The sequence below is a fragment of the Oncorhynchus nerka genome, linkage group LG9b, assembly GCF_034236695.1.
Source record: "Oncorhynchus nerka isolate Pitt River linkage group LG9b, Oner_Uvic_2.0, whole genome shotgun sequence".
NCBI classification, from domain to species: Eukaryota; Metazoa; Chordata; class Actinopteri; order Salmoniformes; family Salmonidae; genus Oncorhynchus; species Oncorhynchus nerka.
Genome location: NC_088424.1, coordinates 7841862 through 7865495, shown reverse-complemented (window position 1 = coordinate 7865495; position 23634 = coordinate 7841862). Strand labels below are relative to the sequence as shown.

Here is a 23634-nt window from a genome sequence, read left to right as displayed (position 1 = left end):
GACAGCTTTGCACACACTTGGCATTCTCTCAACCATCTTCCTGAGGTAGTCACCAGGAATGCATTTCAATTAACAGGTGTGCCTTGTTAATTTGTGGAATTTATTTCCTTCTTAATGCATTTGAGCAAATCAGTTGTGTTGTGACAAGGTAGGTATACAGAAGATAGCTAAATTTTGGTAAAAGACCAAGTCCATATTATGGCAAGAACAGCTCAAATAAGGAAAGAGAAACAACAGTCCATCATTACTTTAAGACATGAAGGTCAGTTAATACAGTACATTTCAAGAACTTTGAAAGTTTCTTCAAGTGGAATCGCAAAAACCATCAAGCGCTATGATGAAACTGTCTCTCACGAGGACCGCCACAGGAAAAGAAAACCCAGAGTTACCTCTGCTGCAGAGGATAAGTTCATTCGAGTTATCAGCCTCAGAAATTGCAGCTCAAATAATTGCTTCACAGAGTTCAAGTAACAGACACATCTCAACATCAACTGTTCACAGGAGACTGTGTGAATCAGGGCTTCAGGTTTGAATTGCTGCAACAAAAAACATTACTAAAGGACACCAATAAGAAGAAGAGACTTGCTGGGGCCAAGAAACACGAGCAATTTACATTAGACCGGTGGAAATTTGTCCTTTGGTCTGAAGACCAAATTGGAGATGAAAAAAACCTCTCAATCAACGTCAACAAAACAAAGGAGATGATCGTGGTCTTCAGGAAACAGGAGAGGGAGCACCCCTCTATCCACATCGATGGGACAGCAGTGGAGAAGGTGGAGAGTTTTAAGTTCCTCAGTGTGCACATCACGGACAAACCAAAATGGTCCACCCACAAAGACAGTGTGGTGGAGAAGGCGCAACATCTGACCAATACAATTTGAAATGGCCAAAATGTTGATTTAGACGTTTGCAAATTTCACACATTTTGACGATCACTAATGTCATAATATTTTGGGTAAAGTAATAAAGTAGTTGAAATATTTTGGGTAAATTGTCATAAAACTGATATATAGAAATATGACAAAGTATGAAAATTCACATCATGAATTCACTATGATATTTGTATATGGATTATGTACTGGACCATATCAAAACCAAAAGCATTCTGGGGTGGGGAAACACTACTACATTGTTCAGAATATCATCTTCTTGCTAGACTGGAAAAGTGTGTTGTGTGCTTAAAATCCTCATATGAGGTCGGTAGGACACTTGCCTCGGTGGCAGCCGAGCTTCCCTTGAGGTCCCGGGAGACAAAGAGGTTGACGATAGGCCTGCTGATTCTCTGCATTGCCAGGATCAGCGCCAGGGGCCACCAGAAACTCAGCATCTTCTTGATGGTAGCGTCACCCTGCGGGCGATGGAGAAAGAGGGAGGGAGGCATGGGAGAAAGTGATGAGCATATTCAAATGCAACTGTGCAATAAAGTAATTCCATTGTAACTAAAGTTCCATCATATGGTGGAATATTAAGTCATATTATATTGTAACTAAAGTTCTATCTCAGGGAACCCTGTGCATATTGCCACGTTACTGGTACCCTCAAATCAAATCACTCAATTTTATTTGTCACATACCTGTGTTAAGCTGATTTTATTGCAGGTGTAACGAAATGCTTGTGTTTCTAGCTCCAACAGTGCAGTACTATCTAACAAGTATACAGTATCTATTGTTGTTTAACTTCTTCGATATAGGGGGTGCTCTTTTAATTTTTGGATGAAAAACGTTCCCGTTTTAAACTAGATATTTTGCCACGAAAAGATGCTCGACTATGCATATAATTGACAGCTTTGGAAAGAAAACACTCTGACGTTTCCAAAACTGCAAAGATATTGTCTGTGAGTGCCACATAACTGATGTTACAGAAAAACCCCAGATAAAAATACAATCAGGAAGTGCCGCATTTTTTAAAACCGCCTCATGGCAATGACTCCTTATATGGCTGTGGAGGAGCTAGGAGTCAGCTTACCTTTTCCACGTTCTCCCCAAGGTGTCTGACGTATTTGTAGGCATATCATTGGAAGATTGACCCTAAGAGACTACATTTACCAGATGGTCGCTTGGTGTCCTCCATTGCAATTATTGCGTAATCTCCAGCTGCAAGTACTTTTCCGTTTGCTACTGAGGAGAAACCCAACTGCCACGAAGGATTTATCATCGAATAGACATGTGAAAAACACCTTAACCTGTTAAGACTCTAGGGGCAGTATTTCATTTTTGGATAAAAAGACGTGCCCGTTTTAAGCGCAATATTTTGTCACGAAAAGATGCTCGAATATGCTTGGAATTGATAGTTTTGGAAAGAAGACAGTCTTACGTTTCCAGAAATGCAAAGATTTTCACTGTGAGTCCCTTAGAACAAATTCTTCGGGCAAAACCAAGATGTATGACCGACCAGGAAATGCACAGGATTTCTGAGGCTACGTTTTCCATGATCGCCTTATATGGCTGTGAATGCGACAGGAATGAACGGACTCTTTCTCTTGTTTCCCAAGGTCTTTGCAGCATTGTGACGTATTTGTAGGCATATCATTGGAAGATTGACCATAAGGGACTACATTTACCAGGTGTCCCACTTGGTGTCTGCGTGGCAATCGGTGCGCAAAAGTCAGGTCCCGGTATTTTTCCATTCAAATCTCAGAACAAACCAGGCTACAAGGACGGTGCTTTCAATGGAGAGAAATATGACAAACCACCTTCAGGATTGATTCAAACAACGTTTTCCATGTTTCAGTCGATATTATGGAGTTAATTCGGAAAAAGTTTGACATGTAGGTGACTGAATTTTCGGTTAGTTTCGGTAGCCATATGCATAGTAACAAAAGGGAACGATGTGTCCTACACAAGAATCTTTCAGGAAAAACTGGACATCTGCTATGTAACTGAGAGTCTCCTCATTGAAACATCTGAAGTTCTTCAAAGGTAAATTATTTTATTTGATTCCTTGGCTGGTTTTTGTGAATATGTTGCGTGCTAAATGCTAACGCTAATGCTAAGCTAGCTATCACCACTCTTACACAAATTAGTGATTTTCTCTGGTTCTAAAGCATATTTTGAAAATCTGAGACGACAGGATTGTTAAGAAAAGGATAAGCTTGAGAACAGGCATATTTATTTCATTTCATTTGCGATTTTTAGAAATCGCTAACGTTGCGTTATGCTAATGAGCTTGAGGCTGTAGTTACGCTACCGCATACGGGTTTGGTCGGACTATGAGGTTAAGGATGATTCTAAACAACGTTTGCCATGTTTCTGTCGATATTATGGAGTTAATTTGGAAAAAAGTTTGGCGTTGTAGTGAATGAATTTTCGTTTTTTTTTTTCTTAGCCAAAAGTGATGAACAAAACGGAGCGATTTCTCCTACACAAATAATATTTTGGGGAAAAAATGAACATTTGCTATCTAACTGAGAGTCTCCTCATTGAAAACATCCGAAGTTCTTCAAAGGTAAATGATTTTATTTGAATGCTTTTCTTGTTTTTGTGAAAATGTTGCCTGCTGAATGCTAGGCTTAATGCTATGCTAGGCTATCAATACTCTTACACAAATGTTTGTGTAGCTTTGTTTGAAAAGCATATTTTGAAAATCTGAGATGACAGTGTTGTTAACAAAAGGCTAAGCTTGTGTTTCAATATATTTATTTCATTTCATTTGCGATTTTCATGAATATAAAAAGTTGCGTTATGCTAATGCGTTATAGTTTAAGTATTTTTCTGTCGATTTCTCAGCCAAGCAGGATGAACAAACGTGACGTTTTTCGTCAAGGAACATGTGCTATCTAACTGGGAGTCTCCTGAGTGAAAGCATCTGAAGTTCTTCAAAGGTAAATGATTTAATTTGGTTGCTTTTCTTATTTTTGTGAAAATGTTGCCTGCTGCCAGCACAGCCTAGCATAGCATTATGCCATGCTAAACTTACACAAATGCTTGTCTAGCGTTGGCTGTACCGCATATTTAGAAAATCTGTGATGACAGTGTTGTTAACAAAAGGCTAAGCTTGTGTTTGAATATATTTATTTCATTTCATTTGCGATTTTCATGAATAGGAAACGTTGCGTTATGGTAATGTGCTTGAGGCTATGATTACGCTCCCGGATACGGGATTTCTCGTCGCTGGAGGTTAAGATAGTGCCCGACAGAGAGCGCTGCCTCACTTCTAGTCCTTAGGAAACTTTGCAGCAATTAGTTTTTGTATGTATTATTTCTTACACTGTTAGCCCAGAAAATCTTAAGTGGTATTACACACAGCCGGGAAGAACTATTGGATATCAGAGCGGTGTCAACTGACCAGCACTACGACCAGTATGACTTTCCCGAAGCAGATCCTTTGTCAGAACCACCCAGGGCATTTGAACTCATTCCAGAGGCTGACCAAAAAACAACGCCGCCAGAGAAGAGGTAGACAGAGCGGTCTTCTGGTCAGACTTCGGAGGTGGGCACACCACCCACCGCTTCCAAGTATATTACGTGATAATGTCCAGTCTCTAGATAACAAGGTAGACGAATTTAGGGAAAGGGTTGCTTTCCATAGAGACATCAGGGATTGAAACATACTGTTTCACGGAAACATGGCTCTCTCTGGATATGCTGTCAGAGTCGGTACAGCCACCTGGATTCTTTGTGAGTCGCGATGACATGAAAAAATATCTCTCCGGGAAGAAGAAGGTCAGGGCTGTATGTTTCATTATTAACGACTCATGGTGTATTTGTAACAACATACAGGAACTCAAGTCCTTTTGTTCACCTGACCTAGAATTCCTCAAAAACAAATGCCGACTGTATTATCTCCCAAGGGAATTCTCCTTATAGTCACAGCCATGTATATCACCCCACAAGCCGATACCACAACGGCCCTCAAGGAACTTCACTGGACATTATGCAAACTGGAAACCATATATCCTGAGTCTGTGTTTATTGTCGCTGGGGATTTTAACCTGTTGCCTCTACTTGGGACGCTTGCGTCCCAACTAGAGCTCTGGAAATGCAAATGCGCTACGCTAAATGCTAATAGTATTAGTTAAAACTCAAAAGTTCATTAAAATACACATGCAGGGTATCAAATTAAAGCTACACTCGTTGTGAATCCAGGCAACAAGTCCGATTTTTAAAATGCTTTTCGGCGACAGCATGAGAAGCTATTATCTGATAGCATGCACCAATACACTACAACAGAAAAGCACAGCAGGGGACGTAAACAAAATAATTAGCATTTCGGCGTTACACAAACCGCACAATAAAATAGAAAACAGTCATTACCTTTCACCATCTTCTTTGTTGGCACTCCTAGATGTCCCATAAACACTATTGGGTCTTTATTTCGATTAAATCGGGCCATATAAAGCCAAGATATCGTTATATGTAGACTGTGTGATAAACGAAAAAAACAGCGATTTCACAACGTAACGTCATTTTTTTAAATTCAAAAAGTAGACGATAAACTTTCACAAAACACTTCGAAATACGTTTGTAATGCTACTTTAGGTATTAGTAAACGTTAATAAGCGATAAAAATCATCCGTAGGCGATGTAAATATCATTAGCTGTCGTCTTGGAAAAAATTTCAGGAGAGAGCTCTTCCGGAATGATCTGGGCGGAGACCGGAGGTAAGTCGTGCCCCTCTTTCGGTTCAACCAAGAATCAAAGAGGATTCAATTCACAAGACTCTAGACAACATGGGGATGCTGTGGGAGTTGAATGCTCGGTCTTATCTAATTCGGCTCACTGTTAACAATTGCTGGAAGTGGCGCAAGGATATTTATTTCCATTTTCTGTGATCAGGTTTTCCTGCGCTTTCCGATGTAACGCACGTTATGTAATAGCCACAGTCGTGATTTAACCAGTTTTAAAAACGTCCGAGGGTTCCCTATCCACACATTCTAACCATATGAACGTACTATATTCCTGGCATGAGTAGCAGGGCGCTGAAATGTTGCGCGATTTTTAACAAAATGTTCAAAAAAGTAGAGGGTCGACTGAAGAGGTTAACAAAGCAAATTAGAGAACAAGCTACCTAAATTCAATCAGCATACTGGCTGTAGTACTCGCTCTGGAAAAACTCTGGATCACTACTACTCTAACTTCCGCGATGCATACAAGGCCCTCCCCTGCCCTCGTTTTGGCAAATCTGTGCATAGGAGATGTTGTACCTACTGTGACTATTAAAACCTACCCTAACCAGAAACCGTGGATAGATGGCGACATTTGCGCAAAACTGAAAGCACGAACCACCACATTTAACCATGGAAAGGTGACTGGGAATATGTCAGAATACAAACTGTGTAGTTATTCTTTCCGCAAGGCAATCAAACAAGCAAAATGTCAGTATAGAGTCAAAGTGGAGTCGCAATTCAACAGCTTAGACAAGAGAAGTACAGTGGTTCATCCTTTAAAAGTTGCAGCGTACTGCGGTGCAGCTTGCATGGTGCCGCAGAATTCTATGGCACATTATTTAAGTGTGAACCATTGGTACCATTAATGCTAGTTAGTGCTAGTTTGACCACCACAGGGCATCTTTGAGAAGCATTTGATAGCCTTCTATAGTGGCAATACTACAGAATTTAAAACCTGTTTTTGTAAGAACATAGTATATGGGACTGATTTAAAGAAATGTTGCTTAACATTATGGGGTTTCTATTCCAAGAAAAACAAAAAACCCTCTGGGTTAGGCTGTCCGTGTAAAGAAGAATATGTTCTTACATGACTTGCCTAGTTAAATAAAAGGTTACACTAAGAGCATAACATTTCTACACCCCCATTTTATAATTCTAGTCTAATCAATACCCAAACGGAAATTCAGTGAATCTCATTGATAAAACCTACACCACTTTTAACATCACATTACTCAACACTAGTGAGACTCATGTTGCCTACAGTATATCGAAAAATATGACGTGACTCTCCGCCAATAATTACATATGGAGGATATTTCTGTAATTCAGTGATATTTATTCCCATAGTAATACGTTATGGATCCATAACTAAATAAACATTGAGTATTTTTATCATTATTTTATTAACGAAAGCATAAAGATGCCATTGTTAGTTACATTGTTTTAGTTTGAACGTGCAGACTGGCACTAAGAACAGAACAGTGGGAACGTATCCCTAGTCAGCGCCATTATTAGTGCAATGCCCCTTAAAATGCCCCTTAGTGCAATGCCCCCCCCCCCTCCCATCCCCATGGTCTTAGGTCGGTCTTGTGTGCGCAGCTCTGCGGCCCATCCCGTGCCCCCTGCCCTCATGCCTTGAACCTCGCGTGCTCCAGTGGATACAGCTGGAGAACTGCAAGGCAATCTCATTGTGAGCCATGAACAATATGACCAGTATATATTGTTCTGCTAATAACAGGGTTAATTTTGGAGATGATTTTGTGTCAAATGAGTGCGAAAAATACATTCTTGAACATGGGGTGAGACATTGTTACTAATTTGTAAATAAAGCCTGTTTGTTACTTAAAATGATTTATTTCTGTTTAGAGAGAAAGCATCTGTAGCAACACATGCAGTGTCTTAGACAGTTGCGCCACTCAGGCACTGTACAATGTGACTGGTCGGGCCTCCAGTACTCCAGTTAGAGCAAAATAATCCTAAAAACCGTAGTGTAATAACAGTTTTAGTAAGTACTACTGAAGTTGTGCACAATTATCCGTTTATATGTAGGTTTATGGTTTACATTCATTGTCAGTTATAGACACATTAGGACCCAAAAGCATAATCCGTGCTCTAACTCTGCCTTGCGCTGGTCTGGAGCAATGAAGTGGTGATGCAGGGTACCATACTAAACAACAAATTACCTCGGTAAGTACCGCAGCATAATCGCAAAACTTTTAGTGGAGCAACCAATATGTGGCAGGGTCTACAGACAAAGACTACAAAGGAAAACCAGCCATGTCACGGACACCGACGTCTTACTTCCAAACAAACTAAACACCTTCTTTGCCTGCTTTGAGGACAATACAGTGCCACCGACGCGGCCCACAACCAAGGACTGTGGGCTCTCCTACGTGGCCAACGTGAGTAAGATATTTAAACGTGTTAACCCTCGCAAGGCTGCTGGCCCAGACATCATCCCTAGCTGCGTCCTCAGAGCATGCGCAGACCAGCTGGCTGGTGTGTTTGCGGACATATTTAATTGCTCCCTATCCCAGTCTGCTGTACCCACATGCTTCAAGATGGCCACCATTGTTCCTGTACCCAAGAAGGCAAAGGTAACTGAACTAAATGACTTATCGCCCCGTAGCACTCACTTCTGTCATCATGAAGTGCTTTGAGAGACTAGTCAAGAATCATATCACCTCCACCTTACCTGTCACCCTAGACCCACTTCAACTTGCTTACTGCCCCAATAGCTCCACAGACGATGCAATCGCCATAACACTGAACACTGCCCTATCCCATCTGGACAAGAGGAATACCTATATAAGAATGCTGTTCAATGACTATAGCTCAGCATACAACACCATAGTACCCTCCAAGCTCATCATCAAGCTCGATGCTCTGGGTCTCAACCACGCCCTGTGCAATTGGGTCCAGGACTTCTTGACGGGCCGCCCCAAACTTTGCTGATTCTCAACACTGGGGCCCCACAAGGATGTGTGCTCAGCTCCCTCGTGTACACCATGTTCACCCATGACTGCCTGACCATGCACGCCTTCAACTAAATCATCAAGTTTGCAGACAACACAACAGTAGTAGGCTTGATTACCAATAACAAGACGACCTAAAGGAAGGAGATGAGAGCCCTCGGAGCTGTTTCCTTTGAAGATGTTTATATGATTTTGGTAATCCAAATGACTTGGAATCTTATTGTTGTGTTTTTTGAGATACACACACATCATTCAGACATTCGTGTTACTGTCGACAATAAAAAGTCCTCAGAAACATGCGTATTCTCCCTTCGGACGATGATAACACTCTGACCTGAGTGGGTGCAGCATCCAGATGCGCATTTCCAAGCGCTCTGATTGGTTGGGAATGGCAGGGCTATGATGGGTGTGGGATAATTAAGGTAGGATGAGCAGCCAAACTAACGAGACTTAAGGGAAACTGAAGGGACTGTGAGGGGAAGTTAAGTAGTGAGGAGAGGAGCAGGACGGCATTTTTTACTATTCTATTCTATTCTATCCTTCCATTTTAATTTACCTTGGGATTATAAAAGTCATATTGAAATTAATTGGATATTCTACTAATTATATCACTGATGAACCAACAGTCAATGAACTGAATGACCCGCTGTTTATAATGTGTCACTGCTGTCACACCCTGGCCATAGAGGCTTTTATTCTCTATTTTGGTTAGGCCAGGGTGTGACTAGGGTGGGCATTCTAGTTTCTTTATTTCTATGTTTTCTATTTCTGTGTGTTTGGCCGGGTGTGGTTCTCAAAGGCAGCTGTCTATCGTTGTCTCTGATTGAGAATCATACTTTAGGCAGCTTTTTCCCACTTGTGTTTTGTGGGTAGTTGTGTTTTGTTTTGTTCCACTTTGTTATTTTGTTTCAGTGTTCAGTTTGAATAAATAATCATGAACACGTACAACGCTGTTCTTTGGTCCTCTTCTTCAGACGAGCATTACAGAACTACCCACCATCAAAGGACCAAGCAGCGTGGTAAGGAGGACTGGACATGGGAGGACATCCTGGACGGCAAAGGATCCTACACGTGGGAGGAGATCCTGGCCGGAAAAGATCGACTGCAATGGGAGCAGCTCGAAGCAGCAAGGAAGGCAAGGCGGAGGCAGCTGGGCCAAGGATTATACGGTGACATGGCTGGCATTAAAGACCGGGAGGCCACTCCCAAATTTTTGGGGGAAGGAGGCACACAGGGAGATTGGCTGAGCCAGGTTGGAGACCTGAGCCAACTCCCCGTGCTTACCATGGCAGGCGTCGTACTGGTCAGGCACCGGGTTATGCGGTGCACCGGGTTATACGCGTTCTTAGCCAGGTGAGCTACATCCCAGCTCCCCGCATCTGCCGGGCTAGGGTGAGCATCCAGCCAGGAGGGATTGTGCCTGCCCTGCTCTCCAGACCTCCAGTACGTCTCTACGGCCCAGGGTATCCTGCGCCGGCTCTGCGCACTGTGTCTCCAGTGCGTCTGCACAGCCCAGTGCGCCCTGTGCCTGCGCCCCGCACGTGCCAGGCCAAAGTCACCATCCAGCCAGGACGGGTTGTGCAGGCTCTTAGCTCGAGACCTCCAGTGTGCCTCCATGGCCCTGTGTATCCGGTGCCTCTGCCAAGGACAGGGCCTCCCGTATGTCCCTCCAGCCTGCTCAGTCCTGTTTCTGCACCCAGAATTAATCCTCTTGTATGTCTCCCCAGCCTGGTGAGCCCTGTGGCAGCTCCACGTACCAGACTGCCCATATGTCTCCTCCCTCCAGTGATGATCCATGTCAAGAAGCCTCCAGTGATGATCCATGGCACGAAGCCTCCAGTGATGATCCATGGCACGAAGCCTCCAGTGATGATCCATGGCACGAAGGCCTCCAGTGATGATCCATGGCACGAAGCCTCCAGTGATGATCCATGGCAAGAAGCCTCCAGTGATGATCCATGGCACGAAGCCTCCAGTGATGATCCATGGCACGAAGCCTCCAGTGATGATCCATGGCACGAAGCCTCCAGTGATGATCCATGGCACGAAGCCTCCAGTGATGATCCATGGCACGAAGCCTCCAGTGATGATCCATGGCACAAAGCCTCCAGTGATGATCCATGGCACAAAGCCTCCAGTGATGATCCATGGCACAAAGCCTCCAGTGATGATCCATGGCACAAAGCCTCCAGTGATGATCCATGGCACAAAGCCTCCAGTGATGATCCATGGCACAAAGCCTCCAGTGATGATCCATGGCACAAAGCCTCCAGTGATGATCCATGGCACAAAGCCTCCAGTGATGATCCATGGCACAAAGCCTCCAGTGATGATCCATGGCACAAAGCCTCCAGTGATGATCCATGGCATGATCTCCGGAGCCTCCAGCGACGGCCTCCAGTCCGGTCCGGAGCGACGGCCTCCAGTCCGGTCCGGAGCGACGGCCTCCAGTCCGGTCCGGAGCGACGGCCTCCAGTCCGGTCCGGAGCCTCCAGCGACGGCCTCCAGTCCGGTCCGGAGCCTCCAGCGACGGCCTCCAGTCCGGCCCGGAGCCTCCAGCGACGGCCTCCAGTCCGGCCCGGAGCCTCCAGCGACGGCCTCCAGTCCGGTCCGGAGACTCCAGCGACGGCCTCCAGTCCGGTCCGGAGACTCCAGCGACGGCCTCCAGTCCGGTCCGGAGACTCCAGCGACTGCCTCCAGTCCAGTCCGGAGACTCCAGCGACGGTGGGTAGTTTTGTGGGTAGTTGTTTTGTTTTGTTCCACTTTGTTATTTGGTTCAGTGTTCAGTTTGCACACGTACCACGCTGTGCTTTGGTCCTCTTCATCAGACGAGCGTATCAACTGCCTTCAATCAGACCCATAGAGCATTGACATGCAATGTGACTTACTGTAAAGATTTTTAACAGATCATGCATCCTCAGGTAGTTCATTTATATAGAAGCTCTACACTGTTAACTTTGACACCTGGGGTGTGTTCAGTGAGGTGAAATGTTCAGAATGTTTTAGATTGAAATGTAATACATAGAGTTGACACAATTCTACATAAAGGATAATCATATGTTCTACACAAAGCATTTCTAACATCCAAACAGACCACTGTAGAAATACAAAGTTAATCTCCTGTCCCCATCTGACCTACCCCCACTTCAGGCCCGCTGGATTCTGGGATGTTGTCGTGGATGTTGCGGTAGTAACCCAGTCCTACAATAGTGAAGCGCACCAGGGCCCCCATGTAGAGGGACAAGATGGGGATCAACATAGGCTCCAGACACTCCAAATGACTGTGAAGCAAGATGGCCACAAAGACAATCTGGAGGGAAAGATGGATAGAGAGAGAGGGAGGATGGCAGGAAGTGAAGAAAGAAGAGGCAGATAAAATGTTGGTGTGGTTTTAAGAGGAAGACAGAGAAAGGCAGACATGTTGACATGTCCTAACCAGAGAATCAGAATGACACATTCACTTTTGATCACTGTACAACTTCTCTAAGCCATCTCAAGTAGAATGATCTGCTAATATAGGTCCTTAATTTTAAGTTGCAATGATAAAATAAGGATTTTATACTTGAGGCACACAGAGTCAAGCAAATGCAAATAGTAAAAACAAATACTACTAGATTGCACAATGCAGTACAAAATTAACTAATGCCCATACTTCTCCCTATACTCTGCTTTGCACCCTCCTGAATCACTATGACAATATGTATATCAAATGCAATTCATGAATAGACCCATTGATAACTGATTCTTACCTGAGCTATGACATCAGAGACGGAGGCACAGCCCACTAATAGGCTGTGTTTGTGCTTCAGTAGAATACCGGCATGTGTCCAGGCCTGAAACAGAGGACAAACAGACCATGGATCATTTTTTAAAATTCATCGTTATCTATTTCAATAGGGACATATACAATTAATTTGATGCATTATTATATACTGTAACAACAATGACAAACATTGTATTATTTACAACAAGTAGTCAACGAATAGCTGTAGGAGCCGATATTCACTAACTGGTCCACTAACAATGCAAGACAACTAGACTCTTTTCAAACTGACTCATCATAATGCGCTTGCTTGCTTCAAGAATTACTCAATTTCTAGTCAGCTAAAAACATTCAAAACATAGGGGATGTTGTTTGAATTTAGGCTAAGTGAGGGTAAGTCATTTCCACAAAGGGCCTGCGTTTTACATGTAGCTCCTATTTTGTGTGTGTGCTTGGTTTACCTTCAATGGTCCAATGCAGCTGTTTTTATCGCAATATCGAATCATTTCTGGGTAACAATTAAGTACCTTACTGTGATTGTTTTCCATTCAAATGAGCAATTTCTCAAGGAATTAGGACTGTCTGGGAGCGGCAATGTCACCAGGCAGGCCAAAACTCCATCCCACAAAAACAGGCTGAAATTTCCGGCGTTTTTTCCAAACAGCTCTTACACTAAAAGGTGTTCCTAATGTTCTGTACACTCAGTGTATATAAAACACTGAGTGTGCCTTTAACAATGGAACATTATTTGTATTGTGCCTTTCTGACTATTTTTTCTATAATATAAAACAGCACAGCCACAAACAAAGCAATGCATATAAATAACAAAACACAACAAATTAACCAATTTGCAAAAACATTTTCTCTCTTTGATTTTGTTGCCAGTGTTCTTTAAGTGTGGCATTCGATTTTGAATATTCACAAATACAGTAAGTAAAGTGTTACTGTGTTTCACGTACCGTTTTTTCCACAATGCAATATAATTTATGTAATCTACTGTATTCAGTTTATACAGTATGTACTTTTGATTAAACAGTAATACTCTGACATTTTACAATATATATTTTTTTTACAGTAGCACACAAACCAGAACACTTCATCCAGGGTTAAAGAAAAACAGAAATATACTCACACTGTTAGTAAATAACTAATACTACTTGGAAAAATAGGAGATAACAGTACACGTAGACCTACACCAACACTGCTGTTAGATACACTATACAATGTAACACAGATATGCTAATTAAAAGCAGAAGTGGTTTTAAGATATATTGTATATATATTGCATATTTTATCTAGGTAGCACGTTCTCAGCGATAGTTCGGAATGTCAAACAAAACACCACCTCTGTCAAGCACTTCCCAAGCCAGAGACTAAACGAGTAGGGTGAAGTTGCCCCTGGGCGCTGATCTTAGGTCAGTTTAGCATTTCACCCACTAATGATTAAGATTAGGATTGGGAGAAGGAAAGGTGTTCCTAGAACTGTACTTCGGGGAAACCCCAGAGCATTCTGAGTAATAGGTCATAATGTCAGAACACCGCCTCTCTGTCAAGCATTTCCCAAGCCAGAGACTAAACGAGTAGGGTGAAGTTGCCCCTGGGCGCTGATCTTGGGTCAGTTTAGAACACCGCCTCTCTGTCACGCATTTCCCAAGCTAAAAGGGAACTAGAATCCAGCGGGAAACAGGCCACAACTCACCATGGCATCGAGTAGCGGGAACACTGCCAAGTAGAGGAAAGCCCGCCTGGTCTTGTTTCCGACAGAATCGTCCACATGATGGAGCTTATTGATGATGTAGTAGCCCAATTCTGTGTAGGCTAATGGGACAAGGAAATTGAGATAAATGTCAGAGCACTTCAGGGGCTTCAGTCATTAACAGACCAATGATTTGTCGTCACTAGGGGAATAAAAAGGTTCCCCAAGAATGGTTTGCAGTCAGCTGAAAACAGGTTACTCAGGAATGTGCAGCAGAGTGAGCGTTGCAGATATACACTAAGAAAAGAGGGTTTCTTAGGGAAGGGTCATGGTTCTATATGTAACCATAATGACTCAAGTAACAGTTTGCTTGGTGTAAGGGAATTGGGCATTCTATGGTTATGTGCTTTACCGTATTTCCGCAGAACAGGCTGGTAATAATGATACATAGCACTTCAAACTGAGATCTAGCACTTTAACTGATATACAATATAAATGACATACAAGGACCATGGTTAAAAACTTGTTTTTAACTTGAATCGTTGTCAATTCTGCAAAGCAGGGCACCGCTGTTAAATGATTAAGAGAAAATGTGAAAATCCTTACTATAAGTGACCCTGCATTTAACACACTTTCTGCCCAGTCAGTTCTTGTGAGTATGACTAAGATAGAGGCAAAAGGCCAGATCATGCAACTCAAGGCACTATTCTGCCCACTTTATCAACCTACAATGACAGCTATTTTGAGAAAACAATCACTTATATCTATTTGTTCACAAGACTTAAGATAATTTGGTTTATTTTAAGGGCTTTACTTTCTTGAGTCTGTAGTTATGTCAGATATAGGTGTAGTCTGGTATAGTGGCAGCACTGCAGACTGAACCACATCCAGTATAGGCTACACCCTTGGCCACAGCAGTTTGAGCCCTGCCTGTGCCAGTTTCCTGTCCGTTGCCTTCTTCTTTCTGCTACCACCCCCTCCACTTTCCCACTGTTCTTGAAATGCGGAACATAAATATTTGTGGCATCAATATGAGTCAGAAACATTTATTCTAGTGTCAGAATTGACTACATGGTGTAAATAGGATAATTTGAGTCAGTCATTTTCATCCTAACTGAGATAATTAGAAATATGGGTATGTCCAGTGTTGCCAACTTAGTGCCTTTGTCGCTATATTTATCGAGTATTCAGACCCTTCTAGCGACACTTTTTTTAAACGACGAGCAACAAATCTAACGACTTTTTCTGGTGTTATTGGAGACTTTTGGAGACCGACGTGAAAGCACGTTCTAACTTCTCAAGCGAGCAGCGAGTGCTGCCATGGGCCCCACCCCGTCCCAAAGCACTCACAGGTGTCCCAGTCCTCGCGCAGGAGATGTTCACCCCTCCTCGTCCAGACTGCAAATGAATCACGCATGCGGGAAGCCGTCACTGGCTGATCCCGCCCCGAATGTAAGCTTACATTCAGGGCGGGATGTAAATGTAAAAAACAAGAAAATTCAATAAGAAACTAAGTAATTCTGCCAGTGTCTCTTTTGGGTCACTTTTGCCAGTCCCAAGCCCAGATAAAGGAGGAGGGTTGGAATTGTGACATAACAAGAATGACAGAAGAAAGTTCATTTGTAGTTCTAAACATATTTAGGGTGTTTTTTACTCACTTTTTGTCTCTCCCACGATGTTATTCCTCTCTCCTACAGCGTCCATCACAATTACATGCACAAGGCCAATTACGCAAATTAGGTGATGATGTCATTTAGCGACTTTTAGGACAGCCAATAGCTACTTTCCTTACTGAGTAGTTGGCAACACTGTATGTCACGGAATGAAGGATACGCCACAGTTTTTGTGGGGGGTTGGGTATGGATTACTTACGTGCCAACTTTTACCTATGATGGTCAATTGCCCACAGACAACACGGTGTATTAATGCCCCCTGCTCAGAACCATGTTGTCAAGTCTACAGCAGCAGTATTGGGGTGCAATGCACATTCCACTCTGTAAATACGAGTAAAAATAGCCATTCATAAAGTTGTTCAATAATCTTTGGCAGAAGGCCAGATACAGATTAGTCTACATCTGACGCTAGCTACTACTTCTGCGGGCTGTCAACCAGCAAAGTTGAGACTGGTGTGTTAATGAGTACGTTTTGGTTATAGCTAGCTAGTTAGCTACATTATTTGATAATGCTAGTGAGACAGGCAAGCTATGATACTGTGAAATCAGTCAAATGAAATACATTCATTAGGCACATATACCTTTAAAGCAAGGTAAGGGCGTGGTTCAGAAAACCAGTCAGTATCTGATGTGAACACCATTTGGCTAATGCAGTGAGACACATTCCCTTCACATAGAGTTGATCAGACTGTTGATTGTGGCCTGTGGAGCATTTGTCCCACTCTTCAATGGCTGCACAAAGTTGCTGGATATTGCCGGGAACTGGAACACGCTGTTGTACACATCGATCCAGAGCATCCCTAACATGCTCAATGGGGGAAATTTCTGGTGATTATGCAGGCCATGTAAGAACTGGGGCATTTTCAGCTTCCAGGAATTGTGTACAGATCCTTGAGCCATGGGGCCGTGCATTATTATGCTGAAACATAAGGTGATGGCGGTGGATGAATGGCACGTCAATGGGCCTCAGGATCTTGTCACGGTATCTCTGTGCACTCAAATTGCCATTGTGTTTGTTGCCCGTAGCTTATGCCTGCAGTGGTCTAAGGCACTGCATCTCAGTGCAAGAGGTGTCACTACAGTCCCTGGTTCGATTCCAGGCTGTATCACATCTGGCCGTGATTGAGAGTCCCATAAGGAGGCGCACAATTGGCACAGCAATGTCCGGGTTTGGCCAGGGTAGGCAGTCATTGTAAATAAGAATTTGTTCTTAACTGACTTGCCTACTTAAATAAAAGTTCAAATTAAAAATAAAATTAAAAAAACATTCCATAACCCCCCACCACCAACGTCTGCCATCTGCCTGATACAGTTGAAACCGGGATATACCCATGAAGAGCACACTTCTCCAGTGTGCCAGTGGCCATCGAAGGTGAGCATTTGTCCACTGAAGTCAGTTACGATGCCAAACTGCAGTCACGTAAAGACCCTGGTGAGGACGAGCACGCAGACGAGCTTCACTGAGACGGTTTCTGACAGTCTGTGCAGAAATTATTAGGAAGTGCAAACCCACAGTTTCATCAGCTGTCCGGGTGGCTGGTCTCAGACGATCCCACAGGTGAAGAAGCCAGATGTGGTCTGTGGTTATGAGGCCGGTTGTACGTACTGCCAAAAACAACATTGGAGGTGGCTTACGATACAAAGGGGGAACATGAAATTCTCCGAGAAGAGCTCTGGAGGATATTCCGGTGTCAGTATGCCAATTGCACACTCCCTCAAAACTTGATCTGTGGCAAAAAAAAATCTGTGGCATTGCGTTCTGTGACAAAACTGCACATTTTAGAGTGGCCTTTTACTGTCTCTAACACAAGTTGCACCTGTGTAATGATCATGCTGTTTAATCAGCTTCTTGATATGCCACGACTGCCAGGTGGATGGATTAGCTTGACAAGGGAGAAACACTCACTAACAGGAATGTAAACAAATTTGTGCCGAAATATTTTAGAACAATAAGCTTTTGGGAACATTTCTGGGATCTTTCATCCCCCTTTTAGCAAGGGTCTGAATACTTATGTAAATAAGTAATTCGATTGTTTTACTTTATTATTTTTTGCTAACATTTCTGAAAAGCTGTTTTTGCTTTGTCATTATGGGATATTGTGTGTAGATTGAGGAAACAAAGTAATTTAATGCATTTTTAAATAAGGCTGTAGTGTAACAAAATGTGGAAAAGGTGAATTGGTCTGAATTCTTTCCGAATGCCTACCACATACATGCCCTTTGAAGATGGCGCCGATAGACATGGCAGCTCTGCTTCTAGATCTTAAGCAAACTTGAAGAATTTTGTTTTTCTGTCTTATTTCTTACATTATTAGCCCAGAATATTTTTGCGTTGTTACATACAGCCAGAAATAACTTTTGGATACAAAGTGGCGGTAACTCGACCAGAAATACCAATGTCCTGAATTGGATAAATTGGATCCGGAGTGGTCTTCTAGTCCGACTCAGGAAGTGTGCACACCATCCACCGCTTCTGAGTATATTACTCACTAATGTTCGGTTACTGGACAATAAAGTAGACGAGCTCGGGGCGAGGATCGCCTTCCAGAGACATCAGGGACTGTAACATACTCTGCTTCACGGAATCATGGCTCTCTCCGTATAAACTGTCCCAATCCACATAGCCAGCTGGATTCTCATTTAGGAATAAACAACTCCCCGGGAAGAAGAAAGGCAGTGGTGTATGTTTCATGATTAATTACTCATGGTGTGATTGTGATAAATTACAGGAACTCAAGTCCTTTTGTTCACCCAACCTAGAATGCCTCACAATCCAATGCCAACCGTTTTAACTCTCAAGAGAATTCTGTTTGAGGGCGCTGGTGAGCAGCAACATGTGAAGACGCGTTTTCTCGGTGCTCAGATCCAGGGCGAACAATTTACTATTAATACTTGACCAACACCTGCCCCACCGTGTTCATTTTGTAACATTTCATTTGAAATCAAACCCAATTTACTAATCTGACTTTTTTTTGTTGACATTTTTGGCATTTTAATCGTAAAATGTCGAGACAACAACGGCCGCGAGCCACAAAGGAGCAGGCCTCTGCTGAAGCCTCGGGCTCACCTGACACGGACTCTGATCCCCCCCGACCTAGACATGGTAATGGCGGCTATCATTAAATCTGAACAGACTGTGCTGGCTAAGGTGGAGTCACTATCCACTGACCTATCTGCACAAATAGTTATTCTCCGCACCGAGGTCAGCATAAAGATTGACTCCATTAACGAAGACTTGGCGAGACATGACACCCGTCTGACTAGCCTGGAAGATGGGGCAAGTATTACTCTGATAAAGTGGTGACACTGGAAGAGAAAGTCACCTGGCTGTCATTAGAGGTTGTCAAACTCACTTCCAAGGTTGATGACCTTGAGAACAGACAGCCCCGGGGGAACGGTCACATTTTTGACGTGAGAGAGGGACTCGAGACCGTAGGCGGAATGCGGCCTACCCTGTACATAGCTTGGTCGAAAATGGGTTTTCAAAATGGACAATGACCCCAAGCATACTTCCAAAGTTGTGGCAAAATGGCTTAAGGACAACAAAGTCAAGGTACTGGAGTGGCCATCACAAAGCCCTGACCTCAATCCCGTAGAAAATGTGTGGGCTGAACTGAAAAAGCGTGTACGAGCAAGGAGGCCTACAAACCTGACTCAGTTACACGAGCTCTGTCAAGAGGAATAGACCAAAATTCACTCAACTTATTGTGGGAAGCTTTTGGAAGGCTACCTGAAACATTTGACCCAAGTTGACAATTTACAGGCAATGCTACCAAATACTAATTGAGTGTATGTAAACCTCTGACCCACTGGGACTGTGATGACAGAAATGAAAGCTGAAATAAAGTGGTGATCCTAACTGAACTAAGACAGGGAATTTTTACAAGGATTACATTTAGGAATTGTGAAAAACTGAATTTAAATGTATTTGGCTAAGGTGTATGTAAACTTCTGACTACAACTGTATATATTTTTTCCCCAAGTGGATGGGTTTGGTCAGGGGGAGAACATATAACAATGCCTCCTTATATATATATATATATATATATATATATTGATACTATCCTTCAAATATGCATATTGCATATTCAGAAAACTGAGGTGGTTCCCTCCAGAATCCCTTCCCTAGTTGTAAACTTAATTATGTTCTCCCTGGATAGAGCTCTGAGGTTCAGTTTAACATGGTAGCATTTTTCTCTAGTCTAGGTGAGGTAGATACAGCCTTCCAACAGGGGGAGGCCAGCATAGGGGTCCGAGGTTCTCTCCTTGGTATTTTGTTGTGTTTAGATGTTTTTTATTATCTGAAAATGTTATTACTCTGACCTTTCAGCACTCTGGCCATGTGAACGTACTAACATTAATTTCTGGATTTCTATGAGTATGTCAAATTCACATACTCTAGGCTCCACATGGTTTATCAGCTGGAACGGGAAAGGAATTAACCAGGTGGTCAAGCGTAGCCGAGTGGATGCTCAAGTCTGGACATTGTTTTTCTCCAAGAGACCCATCTCCGGTCCAGAAACCTTGATAAACTAAAGAGAGGATGGGTAGATCAAATATTTCACTCCAACTTTGGTGCTAAGTCCCGAGGGGCAGCCATCAGAAAAGGCACCCCCATAGTAATTTCAGATACTAATGGAAGATATATTAAATGGGGAAATTGTTTAGCACACAGGTTATTCTAGCTAACCTCTATGGTCCTAATTGGGTTGACACTGGTATATTTGATTTGCGCATGTGCCAGCACCAGCAGCGCAATCCTCCCTCTTAAGCGCGAAGTGGGTTTGGAAAATCTGAAAGTACCCCCTGGACACACTGGTTGAATCAACGTTGTTTCCATGTCATTTCAATGAAATGACATCGAACAAACTGGGAATAAACATTAAATTGACATCTGTGCCAAGTGGGTATATCTTAGAAGTAGTTTTCACATACAAATACAGAAAATCGCCAATCAAAATAAACATTGTACCACAGAAACCATGTAATTTTTGGGAAGCCTATTTGATTTGAGTTCGGACATAAAGTGCCTTTACGAAAGTATTCAGACCCCTTGACTTTTTTCACATTTTGTTACAGCCTTATTCTAAAATGGATCAAATAAAATAAAAATCGTAAACAGTCTACACACAATACTCCCTAATGACAAGGCGAAAACAGGTTGTTAAATTATTTTGATAATTTATTAAATAAAAAAACTGAAATATTCAGACCCTTTGCTATGAGAGTCTAAGTGGAGCTCAGGTGCATCCTGTTCCCATTGATCATCTTTGAGATGTTTCTACAATTTGATTGGAGTCCACCAAATTTGGTAAATTCAAATGATTGGACATGATTTGGAAAGGCACACACTTGTCTATATAAGGTCCCACAGTTGACAGTGCATGTTAGAGCAAAACAATCAAGCCATGAGGTCGAAGGAATTATCCGTAGAGCTCTGAGACAGGATTCTGTTGAGACACAAATATAGGGAAGGGTACCAAAAAAGATCTGCTGCATTGAAGGTCCCCAAGAACACAATGGCCTCCATCATTCTTAAATGGAAGACGTTTACAACCACCAAGACTCTTCCCAGAGCTGGCCGCCTGGCCAAACTGAGCAATTGGGGGAGAAGGGGCGGCAGGTAGCCTAGTGGTTAGAGCGTTGGGCCAGTAACCGAAAGGTTGCTAGATCGAATCCCCGAGCTGAGAAGGTAAAAATCTATCACCTGAACAAGGCAGTAAACCCACTGTTCTTAGGCCTTGTAAATAAGAATTTGTTCTTAACTGACTTGCCTAAATAAATTAAGGTAAAATAAATAAATAAAGAAGGGCCTTGGTCAGGGAGGTGACCAAGAACCAGATGGTCACAATGACAGAGCTCTAGAGTTCCTCTGTAGAATAGGAGAACCTTCCAAAAGGACAACCATCTCTGCAGCACTCTACCAATCAGGCCTTTATGATAGAGTGGCCAGACGGAAGCCACTCATCAGTAAATGGCACATGACAGCACTTAGAGTTTGCTAAAAGTCACCTAAAGACTCTCAGATAAGGAGAAACAAGATTATCTGTTCTGATGAAACCAAGATTGAACTCTTTGGCCTGAATGCCAAGCGTCACGTCTTGAGGAAACCTGGCACCATCCCTACGGTGAAGCATGGTGGTGGCATGCTGTGGGGATGTTTTTCAGCGGCAGTGACTGGGAGACTAGTCAGGTCCATACAATTGCCCTTATTTTAGCGCCCCAAAAACGTAATATTTCAACTGTAATGTCAATACCATTGTAAAGCACAATTTCTCCCCTTTCCAACAGAATCAATTACATGACCTAAACACTGCCCGTTTCTGTATAACAGTATAACTTTAGACCGTCCCCTCGCCCATACCCGGGCGCGAACCAGGGACCCTCTGCACACATCAACAACTGAGACCCACGAAGCATCGTTACCCATCGCTCCACAAAAGCCCTTGCAGAGCAACGGGAACCACTACTTCAAGGTCTCAGAGCAAGTGACGTCACCGATTGAAACGCTATTTAGCGCGCAACGCTAACTAAGCTAGCCATTTCACATCCGTTACACTCACCCCCCTTTTGACCTCCTCCTTTTCCGCAGCAACCAGTGATCCGGGTCAACAGCATCAATGTAACAGTATAACTTTAGACCGTCCCCTCGCCCATACCCGGGCGCGAACCAGGGACCCTCTGCACACATCAACAACAGTCACCCACCGAAGCATCGTTACCCATCGCTCCACAAAAGCCGCGGCCCTTGCAGAGCAAGGGGAACCACTACTTCAAGGTCTCAGAGCAAGTGATGTCACCGTTTGAAACACTATTTAGCGCGCACCGCTAACTAAGCTAGCCGTTTCACATCCGTTACATCTGCATAATTCAAGCAGGCAATGAGCCCCGTCTTTTTTTTAAATGGCGGGTGGGGAAGCAAAACTTCCCACTGTTGTGTGGGAAAATTGTTTTTTTCACTCGATCTGTCCAACTTATCGCCTCTAAAATGTAAATAAAACACTAAAAAGAGTTTAACATACCTATTTGAAGGTTTGTTTCGAATTTGAATCGGGTTTTTAGGGCGCTGCTAAAGTGATTTTAGAAGTAAACAGCGGCTTTGAGAAAGATGATCGCATGCAAAGATGATCGCATGCAAAACGACTAAAAACAATGATGACGTTTTTTTTCGTCATCATTGCATGCGATCATCTTTCTCAAAGCCGCTGTTTACTTCTAAGATCACTTTAGCAGCGCCCTAAAAACCTGATTCAAATTCGAAACAAACCTTCAAATAGGTATGTTAAACTCTTTTTAGTGTTTTATTTACATTTTAGAGGCAATAAGTTGGACAGATCGAGTGAAAAAAACAATTTTCCCACACAACAGTGGGAAGTTTATACCCCCTTACCCCCGTCACTGTCCATTTCTTGTTTTTAAACGATGAGAGAAGTGCTACACCTGGTGGAGAGAGATTGTAAGACATAAATAGTAGCTTTATGCGTGCTGTACGTTACGACATGACACGTCAAGATGTAACGGAGGGTCAGTTTAAAACTTTTCTCCAATACTATAGAGCCAATACCATGTCGATCAACTCTTGAATAGAAACCTAGTTCACACCCCCGATTTTGAAGTCAACACAGTCGCTACAGTCCCATTAGTTTACTTTGTAGCCTCGTTTGAATATCGCGGTTACGCACCTTTGTACGGAATGGGGTGAGTTTACGTTAGCTACGAACCAAATGGACAAGACACACTGCCATGAAGCGTATAGCTACATTTTCAGATATTACAAGTTTCTAATTTTGTCCGTCGTTTTCATTGCAAGTCAGTGTACTGTTAGCTAGCTAGCGAACGTTAGCTTGCTGGCTCGCTAACTAATGCTACGTGCATGATCTGTGTAGTAATATTATTCGTATCGCAGAAATCGATTTGCATTG

At 43.0% G+C, this 23634-nt stretch overlaps 1 protein-coding gene across 1 annotated transcript in view; it reads right to left on the bottom strand.

The window, feature by feature from the left end:
• The window catches only part of ankhb (ANKH inorganic pyrophosphate transport regulator b), a 108489-nt gene that overhangs the window by 41932 nt on the left and 42923 nt on the right, over positions 1-23634 (bottom strand). The window contains exons 3-6 of the mRNA XM_029641969.2: positions 14043-14161; positions 12330-12413; positions 11720-11890; positions 1214-1348 (exon numbers count right to left, since the gene is read on the bottom strand). Coding sequence (XP_029497829.2) covers positions 1214-1348; positions 11720-11890; positions 12330-12413; positions 14043-14161 — 509 coding nt within the window. The remainder of the gene's footprint in view (positions 1-1213; positions 1349-11719; positions 11891-12329; positions 12414-14042; positions 14162-23634) is intronic.